General features: G+C 43.2%; 3 protein-coding genes across 11 annotated transcripts; 1 reads left to right on the top strand and 2 right to left on the bottom strand.

The window, feature by feature from the left end:
• Positions 1-793: 793 nt before the first annotated feature.
• On the bottom strand, positions 794-12,636 carry LOC311140633 (CCR4-NOT transcription complex subunit 3-like). 5 transcript variants are annotated; one of them, XM_084175776.1, is made up of 19 exons: positions 12,489-12,636; positions 11,884-11,938; positions 11,638-11,705; positions 11,458-11,532; positions 11,231-11,320; positions 7,260-7,388; positions 6,999-7,094; positions 6,276-6,489; positions 5,784-5,917; positions 5,437-5,493; positions 4,430-5,318; positions 4,218-4,323; positions 3,974-4,115; positions 3,367-3,480; positions 2,637-2,736; positions 2,257-2,455; positions 2,028-2,160; positions 1,800-1,925; positions 794-1,644 (listed from the first exon to the last, which is right to left on the bottom strand). In XM_084175776.1, the coding sequence occupies exons 2-19, from the start codon at positions 11,906-11,908 to the stop codon at positions 1,546-1,548; spliced, it is 2,796 nt and encodes a 931-aa protein (XP_084031902.1). In that variant the 5' UTR covers positions 11,909-11,938; positions 12,489-12,636; the 3' UTR covers positions 794-1,545. The 5 variants fall into 5 exon arrangements, with proteins under 5 accessions (XP_084031902.1, XP_084031898.1, XP_084031901.1 ...); XM_084175772.1 differs by having other exon boundaries at positions 6,198-6,495; positions 12,489-12,625; XM_084175775.1 differs by having other exon boundaries at positions 6,276-6,495; positions 12,489-12,625.
• A 121-nt stretch (positions 12,637-12,757) lies between these two features.
• LOC311139687 (TCF3 fusion partner-like) lies at positions 12,758-15,834 on the bottom strand. 5 transcript variants are annotated; one of them, XM_084174607.1, is made up of 7 exons: positions 15,515-15,834; positions 15,112-15,213; positions 14,691-14,837; positions 14,231-14,301; positions 14,030-14,099; positions 13,613-13,765; positions 12,758-13,336 (listed from the first exon to the last, which is right to left on the bottom strand). In XM_084174607.1, the coding sequence occupies exons 2-7, from the start codon at positions 15,211-15,213 to the stop codon at positions 13,262-13,264; spliced, it is 618 nt and encodes a 205-aa protein (XP_084030733.1). In that variant the 5' UTR covers positions 15,515-15,834; the 3' UTR covers positions 12,758-13,261. The 5 variants fall into 5 exon arrangements, with proteins under 5 accessions (XP_084030733.1, XP_084030734.1, XP_084030732.1 ...); XM_084174608.1 differs by having other exon boundaries at positions 15,112-15,269; positions 15,515-15,798; XM_084174606.1 differs by having other exon boundaries at positions 12,785-13,336; positions 13,613-13,665.
• A 10-nt stretch (positions 15,835-15,844) lies between these two features.
• LOC311139689 (NADH dehydrogenase [ubiquinone] 1 alpha subcomplex subunit 3-like) lies at positions 15,845-17,277 on the top strand. The gene is made up of 4 exons (XM_084174610.1): positions 15,845-15,892; positions 16,677-16,751; positions 16,916-16,993; positions 17,082-17,277. The coding sequence occupies exons 1-4, from the start codon at positions 15,856-15,858 to the stop codon at positions 17,171-17,173; spliced, it is 282 nt and encodes a 93-aa protein (XP_084030736.1). The 5' UTR covers positions 15,845-15,855; the 3' UTR covers positions 17,174-17,277.
• Positions 17,278-22,813: the final 5,536 nt, after the last annotated feature.

Here is a 22,813-nt window from a genome sequence, read left to right as displayed (position 1 = left end):
CTGGAGACAGCTCATGATAGTTTAATCATACACAAGTTATTAATCCATCTAACCAAGTTCAATTCACCACCAGCTTTTTCAGAACATTCTAGGTTGAATGGTTGATGCATGCTTCATATTCTATGAAAACAAAGTATTTCAGTAAATTATTTTTTAACTTGGTATAAACGGGTAGTAAATTGAACGCAGTGTTGCTATTCAGTGAATCTATTCAATCTATCGCTGAAGTGTTAAAAATTGCGCAATAAAAATGTAAAAGGTAATTTCCGATTGATGTGACGTGCAGCATTTACCGCGAATGCAGTCTCTGCCAATGTGGTTACATTGCCTTTACATTTTTATTAAGCTCTAGCGCTGAACTTTCGAGATATGGATTGAATAGAGCCTTAAATGGCGGAATCAGGAGGTCTTGTCCAAATAAGGGTATTTTGGAAGCGATTTAAAATAACACAGGATAGGGTTGAGTTGAACAGATTACTACATGCAAGGCTGAGAACTGTTGACACACTTTTGAGTAAATATACACCGACTCAAAAGGAATTATCCTATTTCTACTGTTCTCATCCTTCCACTAGTAGTTATGCTTTGAAGGGCAATAGTAGCTGGTGCTTCATGGTATAGAAACCATGAACATTATCAGGCAGACTTCATGTCAACACACCTCTGCTTCTTTCAGGTACAAATCCTTTATTAGATAATCTCACAAACATAATGCCCCAATGAAGATGTGTTTCCTTTTACAGTTAAACTTTAAAATATTTTATTTGTAAAGAGAGAGGGAGGCAGAGACCAGTTCAATTGCATAGCAATTTAATCCAATGTCTAATAACGCCTCTCTATCCCCGTCAAAAGGAAGAGGTCACGTGGTCATTCTCAATCAGAGCGTTTTATCGACCAAGACAACATCAATAAAACTATTGATAATCACTTACTATCCCTAATAGTGACCTTATTCAACAGGCATCATAACATCTTAAAAGGAGCCCAGTTTGCCCTGTCTGCTGGCTAGCTAGACCACTGTATGTCTCCATTCTAAACCACTAATTACAGTAAATTCAAGCAAGATGGGCTTTTTTCTCTTGTAACCAAATCCAATGTTTGTTTGCTTGTTGTTTAGTCCAAGGCTTCTATACTCCAGTTGGGGGTGGTACAGAGTTTGTTGTTGAAACGGAAAGAAAAACATAACATGGGGAACATGCATGGAGCTTCCTAATGTAATGCCACATTCTGAGTGCTCACACAGACAGGCACAGATCTGTCATGACAGCCTACTCCCCATATAGTGCACTACTTCTGGCCAGAGCCCTATATAGGTAGGGGGTTCTATTCCCTACATACAGTAGTGCACTACTAGGCCTTTGGTCTGAAGTAGTACACTATGTGGGGAGTAGGGTGCCATTTGAGACGCATCCTATACAGACGCCATCCTCCATTTTAGGAGCAGGGTTCTACTACACATCACAATCTCTATCCACAGCATGGAGTTAGTTCAGTCTCGGAATGTCAACAGCAGCACGTTTTTCTCCCTCTTTCTCCGCTCCTCTGTCACTGCAGGTCTCGGTCTTCCAGGTACCTGTACTCAAAGGTGAACCCCTCCTTCTTTCTCTGGCCCCACTTCTCATAGTCAAAGTAGATGTAAGTGCCCTGAGGGAGGAGGACAGCATTAAAATCAGTCCTTATTTGTTATTTGTTGAACCTTCCATCAGGTACATGTTGGCTCAACATTGGCTCATTGTTCTATACAGACCCATGGTGCTTCCAACACTAACAGCAGAGGAGGTACAAAGGTTCTACTGTACCTGTTCAAACTCATCAGTGATGGTCTTGGGTTCTTCGTGCCTCTGGAACCACATCATGTACTTGGTGTGGAACCTCCACGACTGCTTCTTCAGAGCCTTTGCTGACAGGTACTGAGCTTTAGTGCCCTGAGAGAGAGAGAGAGCGAGAAGGAGAGAGAGTGAGCAATTGGACCCCACAGTGACTAAGTAAGAGTGGACAGCTGGGGGATGGTGGTGTGTGTGTGTTACCTCCAGGTAGTAGAAGATGAAGAAGAGTGTCTCCGTGGACAGTCTCTGGTAGAACTCTATAGAGTCTGAGTGATGGGGGGGCATCTGATGATGGAATGGCAGGGTGGGGCACGGGTTCCTCATCAGGTATTGCCTACAGGAGAGAGTAAAACAGATGTGCATGTTAATATCTACTCAGAGAAATCCCAGTGTCTACAGACCAATATTCCGGCGGACGGCGTTCTGTTACCTGATCCTCTCTGAGTCTGAGGGGTGCGGCATGTGTGTCCAGGCAGACTCCTGCATGGCCTGCTGGTACACCTGGTCCTTGGAGAGGGGAGTGGGACCCAGGGGACACACACCCAGGGAAGGGGGGATGCTCACCTCCGACAGGGAGGGCTGGGGGGCCGCGGGCGTGCCGGGGGCAGCTGACGAACCAGAGAAGATGTCTGAGGAGTGACAGGAGGGGATTGGTTGAGTTACAGCTGGTGGGGATATCATCAACACATACAGATAATTAGAAATGATGTCACCTGCTACTGGCATGTGCTTTGTCAAATTGCATGAATGTTTATTTGTGTATTGCCTTAAAGATGTGATTTGGAATTTGTTAATTGAATTGATTCTGACCTCTGTCTGTGAGGTGCAGGTTGGGGATCTCTCCATCTAGACCTGATCCTAGTGCTGCTCTCTCAGCCATCGCCTTCAGAGAACTCAGAGGCTCCGGGGCCTGAGAGAGAGAGATGGAGAGAGATGGATGGAACAGACAGAGAGAGTGGGGTGAGGGAGTTAGGAAGAGCAAGGGGCAAAGATAAAAACAGTGAATTTATGAAAACCAATACACCATTCAACAGTTCTTCCACCATGAGATACTAGTACAAGCTTGGTACCATGCCACCATCCATTCCCTGCCTTCAGCTAGAACCCCCACGGCCAGCCAGTGACTGCACCAACACTGATGAAATAAATCTGCCAATCCTTGCTAATTCAACACTATACACAATCTTTACATTTTAGTCATTTAGCAGACGCTCTTATCCAGAGCAAATATAAGCACCTTCAATCTTATATTTCGTACGTTCTTGGTGTTTGGTGGGGGAACTAATCCAGCCACTTGGCAATGTCCATTTCCCCGTGACAGACATTTTTGGCTAGCACTGATATCTGACTACCTCAGATTTCTTTCAATTTTTTGTGTGTATGCGTGTCTGTGTCAGAGTTCGAGATTGATTTAAATCTGTGTCTACGTGTCAAAACTTTCTGTTTCCTGTGTTAGTGGCTTTGTGGCTGTATTTAGGAGTGTGTGTGTGTGTGTAAGTTGAGTATGAATGTGTATATTTCCGTGTGTGTGGGTCTCTACCTGACACTGCTTTCTCTTTCGTGTGTTTGTGGCTGTAGCCATGGCCCCTGGCGGCTCTGGGGCCTGCGCTGACATTCTGGTCTCCATCAGTATCTGACGGAGGTCTGTAGGAAGCTGGGGACAGAGGGCAGTCTCTACAGGTTATTCTAACGGTATTACAATGCTATCATACATGTTCATTAACTAAGAAATAACAGACACATAGTCATTTAGGAGAGGCTTCATCACTGTAAATCTCCTGAATAGCTGACAAAAACATATTTGGTGTTATGTGGTGTGGGAGTTTTGTGATGTACAGCACGTTTTGTGAGTTTCTTTTTCTTTTCTTTTTCTTTCTTTAAAGTTTTTTAAAAATCAGTATTTTTGTGAGTTTGTTTGTTTCCAAGTTGTATTTGTATTTCAGACAACCACAATTTGGTCAAAATGACTGCCGTGGAGGTTCTAGTGTTCACCAAACACTGTGTTCTCATACTGTTAAATGGCCAACTGTCTCCATCCATCTGTTGTACTGTAGAGGAGGCCATTTAACAATACCAGGACAAAGTGCTCATCTCTCAGCCTCACACCCCTGTCTGGCTGTCTGTCCTTCCACTCTGTCTCCCCTCACCTTGAGGCCCTCAGAGGCCTGTGTGTAGGAGTGGGGTCCGTTGAGGAGACTCCCACCACCGGAAATACTGTCCGAAAACGAGGGGGACGGAGAGCTGGGGGGCAAGGTGATGGAGCTGATGAGGCTGGGACCGTTGTCCATACTGGGGGAGGGAGGGAGGGGGAGGGAGAGAGAAGGACGTTTTTATCATCCAAAAAAAACTGAACAGATGATTGCGGTCTTGGATGAATTTGACATCACTTACGGCTGACTGGCTGAGGAGGTCAACGAGGAAGGCTGGCTGCTCTGTGATTGGCTGGGTGTGCTGAAGGCGGACTCTGCTGTGCTCTCTGCCACCACAGCACTGTAACCTGGGCCACGGGAAAGAGGGGGGAAACATCACTACTAATGCTCAATCCCAAATCCAGAAAAAGAAACAGACAAACCCAGACAGCCACACAGACACAGTGAACATACTTGTGCTTCCGTTCTGCTTCAGTCCACTGGGCGGTCTGGCAGGGGCTGCATTCGACCCAACTCCTCCTCCGATTGGCCCCATGCTTCCTCCATTTCCTCCCATTATCCCCACTGCCCCTCCAGGGGCAGCACCGACTGGGCTAAGAGGGATCTGAGGGGGCCCAGGGATCACACTCTGCCCAGGTACCAGGCCCAGGATCCCCCCAGTCAGGGAGCCGTGTGCTGGGCTGGACCCCAGCAGGCCCAGCCCTGTCCCAGCCCCGTTGATGGTCACTCCACTGGAGCAAGAGGTGGGGATGGAGGAGCTCTCCACTGAGACACTGGACTGGGTGGTGGTACTCAGACCCAGGCCTCCCGACGCGGCTGCCTGGGCATAAGGGGCATGGGTGGACCCAGAGAGCAGGCCTGCCATGGTGTTCAGAGAGGCAGACATGCCAGTCAGGCCCAGACCAGACATTGAGTTGGCACTGCTGGTCCCCGTCATGCCAACTTTACCCAGGCCCAACCCAAGGCCTAGGCTGGAGGTGAGGATATGCCCAGACGAGACCTGGGGCAGGGAGTTTGGGGAGGCTGAGATGGGTGTGGTGGGTGTGGGGAGAGAGGGGGAGGCGGAGAGGAGGGGGTGGCTGGGGGGGCTGGGGGTGCAAGGTTTTGTTTGGAGTTGTTGTGGTTGTTGCTGTGGCTGCTGGATTGGTTGCTGTGGAGGTTGAGGCTGATGTTGCACGGCGCTGCTGAAGCTTCCTATTAGACTGTTGCTTGTGGGAACCACAGGGTTGCCTCCGACAACGGCGGCCATAGAGACAAGAGAGGAGGAAGAAGAGGACGACCCGGAATTGGCGGACGAGGAAAAGGACAACAACAAGGAGGAAGTGCCGTTCTTCGCAGGAGACTGAAAATGACACAGCATCAGTTTAGTACAAACAGAACATGGAAACAGTCAAACTACATTTCTGAAGAGATCTAGTTCTCTGTTGAGCTATAAACATATTATACAAGCTCTGTCTCACCTGACTAACTTCACTGTCTGTCCACCGCCCTCTCCTCTTATCGTCCTCCGAGTTCTCCTGCAGAACACATTCAGGCACAAACAGTAAATATCCATTTTTTAAAACATTTTAGTCATTTTAGCAGACGCTCTTATCCAGAGCAACTTACAGTTAGTGAGTGCATACATTTTCATACTGGCCCCCCGTGGGAATCGAACCCACAACCCTGGCGTTGCAAACGCCATGCTCTACCAACTGAGCTACAGAGGGCCTGTGTAAGTATCAATGTACATGTTTTATGACACTGATCAAGTAAGTGATTGTATTTTCTATACAAACAACCAATCAGTGAAGGCAGGTGTGCTTACAGCAGTGCAGGTGGCCGGTGATGGAGGGATGGGGGAAGAGGAGGTGGTGGAGGTGGGAGTGCTGCTCGAGTGGAGGAACATCTCATCCTCTATGTTCCCCATGCCCGTCGGAGAGGTGGCCACCAGCGCTGCAGCTAGAGAGGGAGAGAAAGAGGGACACAAAAGAGAGAAAGGAATAAATCAGAGAGAAAAGACTACTGGTTTATTTCAATGTTAAAGATTTTCAGGGGAACGCTAATATATGGTACATATTTTTTTATAATCATCATCCAGACTCATAGAAACACCACAGATCAAGGTTGTCCTGGCTGTCTTCTAAACCGACAGCCAACCGAGCTAACATATGTTGATTAGAGGACATCCATCCACCCAGACCCAACAGACGTTCATGAGGGACCATTCATCCAGACCCACAGCTGATAGCATGAGCATCATCATCATGATCATCCCAGGACTCGTCATCGAGCTCCTGGCTGTCCATGGGCGACTCACGGATGTCCTCCAGATCCAGGTCGTCGTAAATGAACTCGTTCTCCTCAAAGTCTGGGTCCTGTGATGACTCCATGTAGTACTCCACGTCGTCCTTGATCTTCTGGATGGAGTCCACCTGCACCGAGTCGTTGTCTAGCATGCGTAGGATGGTCTCCAGCATGCGTATGTGGTACCTATGCCTTTCTATAAACCTCTTTAGCTCCTCAATGCGATCCTGTTTCTACGAGACAGCCAGAGAAACAGGCACACGTGGTTATAAACTGTTCGGGTGTCTTTTGTAATGCAGGTAGAAGTCATTCTTAGAAACAGATCTCAGATCAACTTGCCTTCCCCAAATCCTTTTAGGGGGAACTGCAAGACTGACCTTTGATCAGAGTCTAGGAGCAACATCTCCCAACCCAATACCTGATTCATTATTATAAACTGGGTGGTTCGAGCCCTGAATGCTGATTGGCTGACAGCCGTGGTATATCAGACCGTATACCACGGGTTTGACAAAACATTTATTTTTACTGCTCTAATTACGTTGGTACCTCGGGGGTTGTGGTATATGGCCAATATACCACGGCTAAGGGCTGTATCCAGGCACTCCGCGTTGCGTCGTGGATAAGAACAGCCTTTAGCCGTGGTATATTGGCCATATACCACACCCCAGGCCTTATTGGTTAATTAGACTACATAGCAATAGTTCATGTATAGGGAATGAGAGGGAAGGAGACGGACCTCTTTTTCTCCTTTCTTCTTTCTGGTTTGAATGAAGAGGGATTCCACCTCACTCTCAAACTGGTCAACCTGCATGTTTAGAGTGTCTATCGTATTCTGAGGGGGAAGAATAGACAGAGTGGGTGAAAAATAAGAACAGACCTCACCACCCATAAAATAAGCCAGACCCAGTGTGGACCATCCACCCCTGACCCATTGCTCGGTAGACACTACCATTATGCATGAGTCAAAATACCAACAGCTCAGAGGCTAGGCTGTTACCGTTAGCCAGTTTCCCGTCTCTTCTTTCTCCCGCTGAGCTGGGTCCACTTTCAGGGCGAGCCCCAGGCCTTCTTTAGAGTAGGCCTTTGTCTTTGTCTCCCGCTCCACCACCTTAAACCGCTCCATTTGCTAAGGAGAGAATGTCAGATGTTATGTCAGACAGAGTGAAATACCCTCTCCATGAGCACTGAAAGGAGTTGAAAGTAGGGCTGTGACGATACCAATGTCGCAATACTTTTTCCATGGCAAAAATGAAAAAAAACTAAGCAGACCAAACTGTTTGGTCAAATCAAATTGTATTTGTCACATGCGCCGAATACAACGGGTGTAGACTTTTCGTAAAATGCTTGCTTACGAGCCCTTCCCAACAATGCAGTTTAAAAATAATCATAAAAATATTAACACAGGAGGAATAAAATACACAAGAATTAAGCTACACTACATGGCCAAAAGGTATGTGTACACCTGCTCATCGAACATCTCATTCCAAAATCATGGCCATTAATACGGAGTTGGTCCCCCTTTTGCTGCTATAACAGCTTCCACTCTTCTGGGAAGGCTTTCCACTAGATGTTGGAACATTGCTGTGGGGACTTTCTTCCATTCAGCCACAAGAGCATTAGTGAGGTCGGGCACTGATGTTGGGCGATTAGGCCCGCAGTCGGCGTTCCAATTCATCCCAAAGGTGTTCGATGGGGTTGAGGTCAGGGCTCTGTGCAGGCCAGTCAAGTTCTTCCACACCGATCTCGACAAACCATTTCTGTATGGACCTCGCTTTGTGCACGGGGGCATTGTCATGCGGAAACAGGAAAGGGCCTTCCCCAAACTGTTGCCAAAAAGTTGGAAGCACAGAATCATCTAGAATGTCATATGCTGTAGCGTTAAGATTTCCCTTCACTGGAACTAAGGGGCCTAGCCCAAACCATGAAAAACAGCCTCACCAAACTTTACAGTTGGCACTATGCATTGGGGCAGGTAGCGTTCTCCTGGCATCCGCCAAACCTAGATACGCCCTTTGGACTGCCATATGGTGAAGCGTGATTCATCACTCCAGAGAACACGTTCCCACTGCTCCAGAGTCCAATGGCGGCGAGCTTTACACTACTCCAGCTGATGCTTGGCATTGCACATGGTGATCTTAGGCTTGTGTGCGGCTGCTCTGCCATTGAAACCCATTTCAAGAAGCTCCTGACGAACAGTTATTGTGCTGACGTTGCTTCCTGAGGCAGTTTGGAACTTGGTAGTGAATGTTGCAACCGCGGACAGACAATTTTTACAAGCTACGCGCTTTAGCACTTGGCGGTCCTGTTCTGTGAGCTTGTTTGGCCTACAACTTCGCGGCTGAGCCATTGTTGCTCCTGGACATTTCCACTTCACAATAACAGCACTTATAGTTGACCGGGGCAGCTCTAGCAGGGCAGAAATTTGATGAACTGACTTGTTGGAAAGGTGTCATCCTATGACGGTGCCACGTCACTGAGCTCGTCAGTAAGGCCATTCTACTGCCAATATTTGTCTATGGAGATGGCATGGCTGTGTGATCGATTTTATACACCTGTCAGCAGCGGGTGTAGCAGAAATAGCTGAATCAACTCATTTGAAGAGGTGTCCACATACTTTTGTGTATATAAAGGAAGTACCAGTACCAGATCAATGTGCAGGGGTACAGGGCAATATATGAGGTAGATGTGAAGGGCAAAGTGACTAGGCATCAGAATAAGAATAAAGAATAAAGAACAGAGTAGCAGCAGCAAATTATGAGTGTGAAAGTGTGTGTTGTGTTGGTATGCGTGTGTTTTATGTGCATGTGTGTGTTATGTGCGTGTGTGCGTATGTAATGTATGTGAATGTGTGTGGGCAGTGTGAGTGTCAGTGTAGTGTGTGTGAGTAAGTATACACTGAGTGTACAAAACATTAGGAACACCTGCTCTTTCCATGACAGACAGACCAGGTGAATCCTGGTGAAAGCTATGATCCCTTATTGATGTCACCTGTTAAATCCACTTGAAATCAGTGTCGATGAAGGGGAGGAAACAGGTTAAAGAAGGATTTTTAAGCCTTGAGACAATTGAGAGAGGGATTGTGTATGTGTGCCATTCAGAGGGTGAATGGGCAAGAAAAAATACTTAAGTGCCTTTGAACAGGGTATGGTAGTAGGTGCCAGGCGCACCGGTTTGAATGTGTCAAGAACTGCAACGCTGCTGGGTTTTTCACGCTCAAAAGTTTCCTGTGTGTATCAAGAATGACCCACCACCCAAAGGAAATCCAGCCAACTTGACACAACTGTGGGAAGCATTGGAGTCAACATGGGCCAGCATCCCTGTGGAACGCTTTCGTCACCTTGTCCCGATGAATTTAGGCTGTTCTGAGGGCAAAAGGGGGTGCAACTCAATATTAGGAAGGTGTTCCTAATGTTTTGTACACTCAGTGTATAGTGCGTATATATAGTCTTGTGAGTGTGCATAGAGTCAGTGCAAGATAATAATAGTTATCCAATAGCTACCTGGACTATCTGCATTTATCCTTTTTGGACTAACTCCTTTGACTCAACACATACGCTGCTGTTACTGTTTATTATCTTTCCTGTTGCCTAGTCACCTTATCCCTACCTATACTGAACAAAAATATAAACGCAACAATTTCAAAGATTTTACTGAGTTACAGTTCATACAAGGAAATCAGTCAATTGAAATAAATAAATTAGGCCCTAATCTATGGATTTCACATGACTGGGCAGGGGTGCAGACATGAGTGGGCCTGGGAGGGTATAGGTCCACCCATTTGGCAGCCAGGCCCACCCACTGGGTTGCCAGGCCCAGCCAATCAGAATGAGTTTTTCCCAACAAAAGGGCTTTATTACTGACAGAAATACTCCTCAACACCCCTCCCCACTCCCCCTTAGACGATCCCACAGGTGAAGAAGCCGGATGTGGATGTCCTGGGCTGGTGTGGTTACACGTGGTGTGTGGTTGTGAGACCGGTTGAACATACTGCCAAATTCTCTAAAACGACATTGGAGGCAGCTTATGGTAGAGAAATTAACATTAAATTCTCAGGCAACAGCTCTGGTGGACATTCCTGCAGTCAGCATGCCAATTGCACGCTCCCTCAAAACTTTTGACATCTGTGGCATTGTGTTGTGTGACAAAACTGCACATTTTAAAGCAGCCTTTTATTGTCCCCAGCACAAGGTGCACCTGTGTAATGATCATGCTGTTTAATCAGCTTCTTGATATGAGACACCTGTCAGGTGGATGGATTATCTTGGCAAAGGAGAAATGCTCACTAACATGAATATAAACACATTTGTGCACAACATTTTAAAGAAATAAGCTTTTTGTGCATATGGAACATTTCTGGGATTTTTTTATTTCAGCTCATGATACACGGGACCAATACTTTACATGTTGTGTTTATATTTTTGTTCAGTGTATATGTACATATCTACCTCAATTACCTCGTATCCCTGCACATCCACTCGGTACTGATACCCTGTGTATATAGCCAAGTTGTTACTCATTGTGTATTTATTCCTTGTGTTATTATTTTTCTATTATTTCTCTCTGCATTGTTGGGAAGGGCCCCCAAGTAAGCGTTCCACTGTTAGTCTACACTGGTTTGAGATAGGGTCAATGTAGATAGTCCGTATAACCATATAATTAACAATTTAGCAGTTCAATGGCTATGGTCCTTTAAAACCCTGCTGTATGTAGAACATTGTGTGCTATAGCTTGTAAAATAAATAAATGTCACAGTGAACAACATAATGATATTTGTTTCGAAAATTAGGGATGTCTTCCTAAAGAAGTTAAATCCGCTTCGTGTTTTGTTTCCTTGCCATGGTACTAACAAGTATCGCAATACTGGTATCGTCCCTGCCCTTGTCGAAAGGTTAACACAATATGGTGGAGACCTATCCACTCTTTTCTCCTATCAGTGTTAAACAAATAAACATTTTTGGAGATTATTACCGTCTCTATGACCTTGCGATTCTCCACTAGCTGCCTTTTGTCTTTGATCTCATTTGATGCCACCCATGTTTTTATCTGATCCCTCAATCGCTGCAGGAGAGAAGATGACAAGAAAACAACAATTAAAACGTAAGTAAAGACTCATAGCTTTTTCAGTGTGAGCAGACAACATGGGATATTAAGACAGCTTCATATTTTACTTACTATTAGTAAGCAATTAGTCTTACCTGTAACTTTTTTATCTCTTTTTTAAGGTCTGCCTCATATTTTTCCTTTTGGTTGGCATTTGCTGCATTGTGAAGCTGTGAAACAAAGTAACAAAGATCAGTTTGTTTGATAGGAGAACAAATCATTATGGTTCATGTACACTGAATACGCAATGCATAGTGTTGTTAAGGAGTCCTCACCTTCTGCCAAATGTCTTCAAACTGTTCTACGCCTTCAGCTACCTTTTTCAAACATCTGTCAATTTCACCTGGGGAGAGGAAAGAAAGACGTCATCATAAAAATATGACAATATATTTTACTGGACTAACATATTACATTGAATCTCTGAAAGATTAATCCAATAATTGAAATAACTGATAGTCAAAAGAGTGTGAGAGGTCAGTGTCCAGTCCATTACATGCATTATTGCTCTATGGGACAGTTACCTTGGAGTTTTCTCTTGTCAGCCATGGCTTCACTACGACAATGTCCTCATACCGTCTTTCATTGTGAGAGGGAGATAACAGATTAGCTAAAAACATAACAATGCACACAGACACAATGGACATTTATTGCATTTTATGGTTGAAATGGTATCTAAGTCCCTAGCTAGCTTCCTAGCATCAACTAGTTACAGATAATACAAACACTTGCAGCGAAATGCACCTCGGCTTAGCAAAGAATTAACATGCTGCTCATTTTAGCGTACATCACTATTTTCATCAATCGTAAAAACAGTTCAATAGCTGGCTCGCTGGAAATGTCAGCAACACAGCTAGCTAGCTAACATAGCCAATTCACATGCTGGTTGGCTGGTTTCGACATCTCATTCCAATGCAATTGCTATTCAATGCATGATTATGCATGAACTGTATATATTGCGATTATATTTTGGACACAGTTGACGTTATGTTGGTAATTGTCTTAATGCTAGCAAATTTATCTAGCTAGCTACTGCAATCACAATGCTAGCTAGCTAGCAGTTTAGATAGCTGGTAATTTAGGGAAACTGGGTCAACCAGCTAAATTCACATTTGTTTAAGACATTTACCTAGGGTTTGGGCTTTTCGTTTGTCTCTTTCAATTAAAACTAAAACTAATTCCCCAGTCTTCTTTACTTCCAATTTTTGTTTTCTTTTCGTCAATCTGGCTGTACAGTACACTAAAGATGGACGGTAGCTAAATCCCACCCACAAAATGTGGATTCCGCCCTAAACCCTACCTCCAAGCTATGATTGGACCAAATTCTCCACCGTCGTTGGACAACTTCCGCAGGTATACTTTCCCGTGATTGGTTTATCAGATGACAGGTCAATGGTAAAATGTAAAAAACCCAGAAGTTTTTAATACATATTTTTTTTTTTTTATACAGAACATTTAGTAAGCATCACCTTGACAAACAATCATAAAACATGTTCAGAGTATCCTGATAAAGGTTCACATCAATAAATGTACTGTCAGTGTAACTTTCGCAAGGACCGGACCATGCATTCTCTACTCGAGCAGAATGGGTGGATTACCATGGTCAAGACCTTCAGTCATTTCCACAGACCATAGTTGTGCATAAATGATAATCAAATACACTATGTTTTTCATTTCTATCTGAAAGGTTCTGTAGACAGCATCCACGTAATAGAACCTTAGATCAGGGGTAGCTTCATCCTATTCCATCGTATCAGGGCTCGAGCCCAATACAACTTTCAGAACATCCCAAAGAGCCCTGGCTGTATGCGTTTCAGTGACATCACGTCTGGGGAAGTGTGAGTCCGAACAACAGAATACTGCTTCATTTCTCCTCCCACTAGCAGCAGGCCATTCCCCTGGTCAGTGAGACAAAGAGGTTGGGCTTGGAAAGTCACTGAACTGCGTCTCTGCCAACATGGAGACGTCTGCTTCAGTCTGTGGAGAGGAGTGAAGATGGTGTTAACAACAGAACCATTGTAGGGAAACAGATTGACAGATCTGTCGTCTGCCTGATTGGAGAACGCTGCAGTGCATTCTGTTCCATATGCACAGAATAGAATATGCAATGAACTCTCAGTGTAAAGGAGAAGCCGCCAACTTTCTCTGCACACAGTCGCGCACATATTTCACCACTACAGTCTTTGCTCATTCATTTGGTTTGGGTGTGCACGTTAATGTCACACTCTTGGTTTATGAGTACGTCTCACCCACCTGTGGGTCTTTCTCCTGTTTTGGAACTCGATGCCTCTTCTTCTTGGATCCCACTGTGGATTGGAATGGGACAGAGGGGGAGGAGCTAGGAAGGTCATTCAGCCTATCATTTTCTGCTCTAGGGCTGATGTCTAAATGGGCACCAGACTCTTCCTGAAACAACAACAGTGTTGCATTTAGTATAAAGATACAGTATGTGGGAGAAAACTCCTCAGTTTCAGAACAGTTCTCCAGTTTCATGCCAACAGAAAAACAGCCCAGTTGACATCTTCTGCATCACCATCAAAGTTAATGGTGAAAGATTGAATAATGCAAGCGTTGTTACATTTGAATATACCATAACTGTATATCATGGATTTTTGCTGGTTTATTATTTAAAAAAAAACACTTTTTACTTTTAGAAAATCTTGCTCTCACCTCAAGCAATATGGTGAGCTGTGCATTTCTATAGTCATCTCCATGGGCGTCGAGGGTCTTCATTAGGAACCTACAGTGGGAAAGTTAAGTTGCTGTTGTAGTTGAGCTAGCCTGTATAGACAATGGAGAGGCCAATAGACCATAGACTGAAAAAGACATGAACCAATGAAAGGACAGACAGATCTTCAGTCCTTTTTTTACCTTCTCTCTTTCTTCATGCGACGTGTTAGTCTTTGTAGTTGGTGAAGGCGACCAAGGATCTTCTCATTCACCTGCAGAGAAAATGGTGAAAGGATTAGTGTTGCAAAATTCCTGGAACTGTCAATAAACACCCTGGTTTTCCCAAAATCCTGGTTGGAGGATTCCCTGAATCAGGAGGGAATAAACAAAAAATCCATAAACCTCCAACCAGGATTTCTGGAAAACCAGATAATTTATTGAACGTTCCCAGAATTTTGCAACCCTAGAAAGGATTCATTACCATGCATTTCTTTATGCTACATGTGTGCACTGGCATTACCAACAGCAGACTATATGTTCACATATGCTCATCCGTATTACTCGGTTCTTAAATAGAGCACTACCTGAAGATATGATAGTGAAGTCGCATTAAAAATCCACACTTACAATCACACACAAATTATTCCACACAGTCACTCACCTGTTCGATCTCCTTACACCTCTTGATCAAAGCCAGGTACTTCCTCTTCTCCAATTCTCTCCTCTTCTCCTCCTCCTGCTCTGGCCTTGCTCCTGACCCTTGACCTCTGCCCTCTAGCAACTCACTGACCCCAGGGCCAAGCTCTACCTAATGATAAAAACTGTCATTTAGCACACACTCTAGCTCCCTCAAACTCAACACTGGACCTCGAAGCCAATTTCACTCCACCCCCGTTCCCCTTTAATCAGGGACTGATTTAGACCTGGGACACCTGGTGAGTGCAATTCATTATCAGGTAGAACAGAAAACCAGTAGGTTCCGGACCTTGTAGGGTAAGAGTTGAATACCCCTGCTCTAGCACCATATTCCATTTCCAACCAACCGAGCCACTGGAATCATAATAGTCAGAACTCTTACTTACCTCCCCTGGGCCCAGTTCCACCCCGCCTGGCTCCAGCTCTGCTTCCAGGATGTGGCCCCCAAAGAGAGGCGGCAGGGCCAGGCCAGAGAAATCCTCCATCATCTGAGTGAGGGGTGGGTGAAGGAGGAATAAGATCGTTCATCCCCATAAATCACTTCCTAGACGGTGTCACAAATCTACACTTCATTTGACAAACAGGTAGGGTTCATTCCTTGTCTCAACCTGACAGCATATTTTCTTTAGCCCTACACTACAGGACGCCTCGTCCTATGTGGGGCTAATTTTTGGGAACGTTAAAGCTAGTTATCATAACTTTGCTTGCAGACAGCGTTAGCTCAACAGGAGTTAGCTAATCAGCTACACCCTCCTCAACCCCAAATAAAATTACATTTAGGTGACTTACCTTTGATTTGGTTAATGAAATCACAACTCGTTAACGTGAGCTTTTCTTGTTTAACTGAAAACGATTCAACCGAGATGACCACAACACATTCGACTAGCTAACGTTAGCTTAACTTGCTAACGACGTTATTGAAAAGCATCTACAAGCGCAGCATTTTTGAAGATTTACGACTAACTACTGTATCTGGATGGTCTGAATGACACTTTAAATATATGTTTACCCCATCCATTGACTGCAGCGCTCAATGCATCACCGCAGAGTTCACGCTGTCAAACAACCTTTTTGTATTGTTGCAACTGGCGCAACAATTATACGACATTATGTAGACTACAACAGTTCCCATGTTCCCCAGCCAAACTACAAAGAGCAACATGGCAGGTCGGTGAAATTTGCTATATTAGCAAGATGGCTAGCTGTCTCGTTTTATGCTTGATTCCTCTGTCAAGCAAACACTGGAATTCTGATAATGCTAGTGTATGATTAATTTTAACTAAACATTGTATTGAACTCTAATTTTGTATGCATATTTTAATTTACCACGCCAAACTAATAATGTGACCTTGGATAAACATAGCGTTAGCCGATTTGTTTTAACTGCATGTCGCGTCTCTGCTTCATTCTTTTTACCTCAAGCTCAAATCAAAATGTAGTAGTTTGATCATTACCTATCTCCAATCTGACTCGCTCATGTCATGGTAATTGTTGTTGCATTCCGAAGTCCACTGCTCTCTTCTGACTGAGCTGAGTGTAAACCTGGGCCACGTTCAGTTGTCGAACTTTGCAGAAAGAAATCCTATCAATTAGAGCTGATGTGATTATTATTCTACATGTCAGAGGCATGTTTGTTCTACATAGCATATTTATATCTGAACGTTCCAAAACGTTGTGTCCTGCTTACCCTGGTGTGTACAGCGCTGCTGGATGGGGTTGATCTTTTAGCTTCATCTTCAGTATTTGGCTGCCCACTGCTGTCATATTTACAATACTGTATAGACTCAAACTAATGGGTATATGACATGTAGTTTCAAGTCATATAAGCCCAGCTATTTTGTACCTAGCTGTATCCTTACTACCTTCATCAATCACTGGATCATAGATAATGCATAACACAGTGTGTATTTGTGGCGCTGTAACTTAAATGTCTATTTGCCTCTCCTGCCAGGAATTGGAGCCTTCCTGAAGAATGCGTGGAATAAGGAGCCAGTGGTATTGGCCGCTTGCGCAATTGGACTTCTTGGTCAGTACATCTCTCAAAGTATACATCACAGGTTGTAATGCTCATATCTTACAATATGCTAAATTCAACTGTAGTTACACCTTATGGTGTACAGCCCTCCCTGAATTGAGTTTTGTGTTCACTTGGTGTAACATATCATTGTCATATCATGTATTTCTTCCCAGCCGTCACTGTTCCATTAGTGAGTCCCTTCACGAAGTACTCAGGAATGATGAATGCAGCTGTGCCATACAACTACCCAGGTAAGCCATTAAACCATTATGAGCAAATCAATAAGTCTGGCCCTAGAAAGTTGGTGGCATAAACAAAACCTTTTTCCTCTCTCCCTAGTCCCTGTGCGAAACAATGGCAAGATGGACGATGTCCCCAGCCACCCCAGTGACCCTAAAGGACCAAACCTGGACTGGATTAAAAGCCTGTAACCGTCCACATTCCCGTCCCTGTACAGACCACAGCCCGATGTTCGGTCTCTCTGTGTCTGCTTCTCAGTAGATGACCCTCAATAAAGATGCTTTATTTAATACCACCAACTTTGCTCTTGGATTCTGTTGGGATGTTATTTGTTGTCAATATGATTTGGGCATTTTTATGAATATTGTAGCATAAGGGGTTTCAATGTATTGTGAAACACAACACATATTTCCTTTTTAATAAAATTACTTACTCAAAAGGTATTCACAATCTCCCTGGATTAATACACATTTGATCCAATTCAGAAATTAATGTTAGGAAACCTACTAACCTACAATGTATACTGCATTAACCTATTTTGTACTTTTATACAAAAGGCAACACACTTTAGAACTACAAACTACTAGCCCTACACACACTTCAGACATTACACAATAAATGTCTGGCGGTCAATTGGATTTGAGGTGATGGATGACCATACAAAAGGGGTGGGAAATTGAAATGAAACATGGCTTTGACATCCAGATTATTATTATTATTTATTTTTTAATCAGATTACAAAGCCCTTTGATGTCATGCCCCGTTTGGGCAGTATTGGTTAATTATGCCACTGTGCTTTATGCCCATAAAGCCCTGCTCTCTCACTCTTATCTATGGGTGTCCGTGTGTATGTGCAGGTTACACGTCTTCCTCACAGGGCTGAGGACCCCTTTATAAACCAACCCCCGGTCACTGAGGAAGTCACATAACTCTTGGCAACACAGAGAGAGCGAGAGATAAACACCTGCTCCAAATCTACCATTGAATAATATTTTCTCTCCTCTTTGTTCACCCGTTCTCTTTCCTCCTGGAATATGATGTGGAAAGCAGTGGTACTAGCTGCGTGTCTGCTGGTGGCTGGGCTGCAGGTGATGGACAGCAAAACGTATGGAGTGCAGCTGTGTGGCCGAGAGTTCATCCGAGCGGCCATCTTCACCTGTGGAGGGAGACGGTCACTCAGTGCAGGTGAGGCTGGACAAGCTTTCTCTCAGCTGGCTTATAGCTCAGTGTGTTTCTAAGCGTTGCACATCTTATTCTAACCCAGCACTAATACACCAGATTCAGCTAATCAATGGCTATAAATGATTAGTTGAGTAGTTGAATCAGGTGTGTTGGGCTGGAACAGAAGTGGTGCAACTCTGGTGCCTGGAACGGCCCCTCAGGGTCCCTTCCAACAGGCCACCTCCTCGGGGCCCCTGGCTGGTCCAGAGAGTTCCAGGAGGTTGGGGTGTTCAGCAGGCCAGCCCGCACCTTCATCTCAGAGGAGGTGCTGGAGGCTCTTCGTACATCTGACTTTCTATGTTTTTCCCCAACAGCCACATATACAGTGCATTCGGAAAGTATTCAGACCCCTTGACTATTTCCACATTTTGTTACGTTACAGCCTTATTCTAAAATTGATTAAATTGTTTATTTCACCTCATCAATCTACACACAATACCCCATAATGACAAAGCACAAACAGTTTTTTTGATTTTGAAAAAAAATGGAAATATAACATTTACATAAGTATTCAGACCCTTTAATCAGTACTTTGTTGAAGCACCTTTGGCAGCGATTACAGCCTCGACTCTTGGGTATGACGCTACATGCTTGGCAAACCTGTATTTGGGGAGTTTCTCCCATTCTTCTCTGTAGATCCTCTCAAGCTCTGTCAGGTTGGATGGTATTTTCAGGTCTCTCCAGCGATGTTAGATCAGGTTCAAGTCCGGGCTCTGGCAGGGCCACTCAAGGACAATCAGAGACTTGTTCCGAAGCCACTCCTGCGTTGTCTTGGCTGTGTGCTTAGGTTCGTTGTCCTGTTGGAAGGTGAATCTTCGCCCCCAGTCTGAGGTCCTGAGTGCTCTGGAGCAGGTTTTCATCAAGGATCGCTCTTTACTTTGCGCCGTTCATCTTTCCCTCGATCCTGACTAGTCTACCAGTCCCTGCCACTGAAAAACATCCCCACAGCATGAGGCTGCCACCACCATGCTGCCAGGTTTCCTCCAGATGTGACGCATGGCATTCAGGCCAAAGAGTTCAATCTTGGTTTCATCAGACCAGAAAATCTTGTTTCTCATCAGTCCTTTTGCTTTTTACTAAGGAGTGGCTTCCGTCTGGCCACTCTACCATAAAGGCCTGATTGGTGGAGTGCTGCAGAGATGGTTGTCCTTCTGGAAGGTTTTCCCTTCTCCACAGAGGAACTCTGGAGCTCGTTGACCAAGACCCTTATTCCCCGATTGCTCAGTTTGGCCGGGCGGCCAGCTTTAGGAAGAGTCTTGGTTGTTCCAAACTTCTTCAATTTAAGAATGATGGAGGCCACTGTGTTCTTGGGGACCTTCAATGCTGAATAATTTTTTTGGTACCCTTCCCCAGATCTGTGCCTCGACACAATCCTGTCTCAGAGCTCTACAGACAATTCCTTCGACCTCATGGCTTGGTTTTTGCTCTGACATGCACTGTCAACTGTGGGACCTTATATAGACAGTTGTGTGCCTTTCCAAATCATGTCCAATCAATTGAATTTACCACAGTTGGACTCCAATCAAGTTATAGAAACATCTCAAGGATGATCAATGGAAACAGGATGCACCTGAGCTCAATTTCAAGTGTCATCGCAAAGGGTCTGAATACTTATGTAAATAAGGTATTTCTGTTTTTATTTTTAATAAATTTGCACAACCTACAAAAACATTTGCTTTGTCTTTATGGGGTATTGTGTGTAGATTGATGAGGACATTATTTTATCTAATCATTTTAGAATAAGGCTGTAATGTAACAAAATGTCGAAAAAGGGAAGGGGTCTGAATACTTTCCGAATGCACTGTATGGCCACACTTATTAAGAATTAAATCTGTTTATGAAATACATAAATAAAATAGATTACATTACACTAGAAAAACGTTATTGTCAACCCAATGTGGAAGTGAACCTTTGGCTTTACACATAAAAACAAAATCAGAGCATCGGAGTGCTTTATCATCAAGAACATAGACTACTGAAACTATTGCCTACAGTAACATTCTATTGATTATGTGCATAGGGCCTTATAGAACAAGGAGTATAAGGTATTTGTAGCCACTCAATTCCACTGAAGCCAAGGAGATTTTATTTAAAATACCTGTAAAATGGTTTGGTTGTTCAATGCGAAGATGAACACCGGGTATAGTGATTAACATGTTTATTGAAGTTTTCATTTGGAAAGAAATACAATAACAGGTATCAGGAAGGTGTGTATTTGTGAGGTTTCCTATACTGTGACCATGATTGTTGTGTGACTCGGAAAGGCAATGTTGTTTTAAAGAGAAAAAAGCTACAGATGAAGTAACAAAAAAATACAAAACATAAACATTACAAATATTAAAAGAAGACCAAAATAAAAGTAAGAGCAGAGGCAATTGTTTAGTTCTTAAACACTTATTTAAGACAATCCTGAATATAAGATCCTGAATAGTCACCACAGCATCAGTTATTTTGCCTTGTATAACTGGATCCCATTCTCATATAGCTAGATATTTTGACATTGAAAGGTCATATTTTGTCGGAGGTTAGGACGGTGAAAATAAAAGGTGCAAGGTTAAAGAAAAACTAAAAGGGAAAAACTAAGTTAAACAAGATCAAATATGTAGTTTTTGTGTGCAATTTGAACAAACACAAGTAAGCTTCAACTGTGTGATTTCACTATACTCAGTATTTAAATCAACAGCAATGTTATTTATTGGGTGTTAGAATTCCCATAGCAAGAAAGTCAATCATTTCACAGGCTAGGTTAGCGATGCAACTTAATATGAGGAGAGCAGGAACTATACACTAAGAGCCAGAAATCAGAATAAAGATCATACAGAGAATCTCAATTTACCCAGCGACATATTTCCACCCTGAATCTCTCAACTCCAGTTTTCTAGATGACGGACAGACTAGAGAGATACCAGACATGGAGAAAATGAGAGAAAAATACTATTTTCTACATCTAGTTTACCATTGACACTTGCTCACACACTGTTCCACTTTCCAAATACTTTCCTCAACACTTTCAAAGTTAGACTTCTTCATCAACACAATCATCAGTCTTCGCTCCTTAAATAAGGTTCTGTACGGTTTGCAATTGGTAAACGTGCAGCTAAAATCTACTAGGTGTTAACAATCTGTTTGTATCGAATTCAAAATAAATCGAGAAGACACTAGTAAAAACTCAAACAAGAGCTGAATACATCACTTCTCTTATACTTTTATCCCTCAACACAATGCCAATTTCTCAAACCTATTTTCCATGAAAACCCATCCTCCGAACCCTCCACTGTTTCTTTCCTCTTCTACCTGTCCAATACAATATAAGTACAGTACACACCACAGAATGCATTGTTACAGATGTAGGATCTTAATTTTACCCAGTTGTCTACCACAGGAAAATAATCCTGCAGCAACAGGAAATGTGAATTAATCAACATTTTTGTAGAGCTTGATAGATTTTTCGTTAGGGCAAATCAAGTCTGAAATTTCAAAGTGGAAATTACAAACATTAGAAGCCTTTTAAAAACTAAAATACACTACAAGTTTGTATTTCCTGCTTTTCAGGAAAATTCTCAGCAACAAAAGAGTGATCAAATGAAAATCCTACATCTGTACTGTTGCTCCTTCTTACTTCTATTAATACCCTAAAGTAGATAACAGAGACTCTTGAAGGTAAATGTTCAATACAATCTACACATCCCAAACTTGCAGCAATAGCTTTGCAATGCAACATATTTCTGTGTATAACAAATCTTATCAATTGCCTTCGTAAATTGATCAGTTGATCTTAAAAGTATAATTCCTTATACAAAGCACATTAAAACAAATTATTATTTAAAAAATATTGGTGTTTAAACTTGAACTATTTCCTACCCAGCGTTGTGCTGATGACCTCAGTAAGCAACTTCCATTGCAACATCAATAAGCTTTTTTTTTAAATCTCCATATAGAGAACATGTCAATTAAGTTGTACAAATGTGATAAATCAACAAGTGATTGGTAGGTCTGCATCTATTGTGAAAATAAATCTGCCTAGCTAACAATGTGCTTAAAAATACTCTTATTGAATCCCAACAATGGAAAAAAACATGAAAATTCTTCAACATGTTTCGATTTCCTGGATCACACACATCTCTCCGCACAACTCTCTTCTCAAAAATCTGTCCTTTAAGACAATTCCTAATGGTAAAAGTAAAGTATGCTATAATTCATTAAAACTATTACCTAACTATAGCCTGCTACCAGGAACCAGTCCCTGAACGGGTACAGACAAAATAACATAATAAACATTTTCTACCAAGGTTACTTCTAGAAAAGTGTTGTGAAATGAAAATAAACATAAAATGATAAAATGATCTTATAGTCAGTAATGCCCAGGGCTGTTGGACATGCCGACAAAATGGCCTTCCTCTGTTTGTGTTTTTACTAACATCGCAGGGATCTATATTCCAACTCCCACACTCATCTTTTGACGCTATAATTCTCAAATACTAAGGTGGATTTTTTTTTATTGAAGATCTGATTCACCAGCTGAAAGCTGCATCTCATTTTGTTCAAAGGGTCTTTGACAATCACTGTAATGTCACTCAAATTTCGGCTTTGATTCTTCTATCTTCAAAATA

The sequence above is a fragment of the Coregonus lavaretus genome, assembly GCF_964263955.1.
Source record: "Coregonus lavaretus genome assembly, chromosome: 13".
NCBI classification, from domain to species: domain Eukaryota; kingdom Metazoa; phylum Chordata; class Actinopteri; order Salmoniformes; family Salmonidae; genus Coregonus; species Coregonus lavaretus.
This window is presented reverse-complemented; position numbering and strand designations above follow the sequence as displayed.

Coding starts and splice junctions, on each gene's coding strand:
- LOC311140633 (XM_084175772.1), bottom strand. CDS start 11,908: ATGGCTGACAAGAGAAAACTCCAAG. Junction 11,321..11,457: donor AAGAGATAAAAAAGTTACAG/GTAAGACTAATT, acceptor TCTCTCCTGCAG/CGATTGAGGGATCAGATAAA. Junction 1,645..1,799: donor TCACTGATGAGTTTGAACAG/GTACAGTAGAAC, acceptor CTCCTCCCTCAG/GGCACTTACATCTACTTTGA.
- LOC311139687 (XM_084174606.1), bottom strand. CDS start 15,213: ATGATGGAGGATTTCTCTGGCCTGGCCCTGCCGCCTCTCTTTGGGGGC. Junction 14,100..14,230: donor CGCATGAAGAAAGAGAGAAG/GTAAAAAAAGGA, acceptor TTCCCACTGTAG/GTTCCTAATGAAGACCCTCG. Junction 13,337..13,612: donor AACAGGAGAAAGACCCACAG/GTGGGTGAGACG, acceptor TCCTCTCCACAG/ACTGAAGCAGACGTCTCCAT.
- LOC311139689 (XM_084174610.1), top strand. CDS start 15,856: ATGTTCCCCAGCCAAACTACAAAGAGCAACATGGCAG. Junction 16,752..16,915: donor TTGCGCAATTGGACTTCTTG/GTCAGTACATCT, acceptor ATTTCTTCCCAG/CCGTCACTGTTCCATTAGTG. Junction 16,994..17,081: donor TGTGCCATACAACTACCCAG/GTAAGCCATTAA, acceptor CTCTCTCCCTAG/TCCCTGTGCGAAACAATGGC.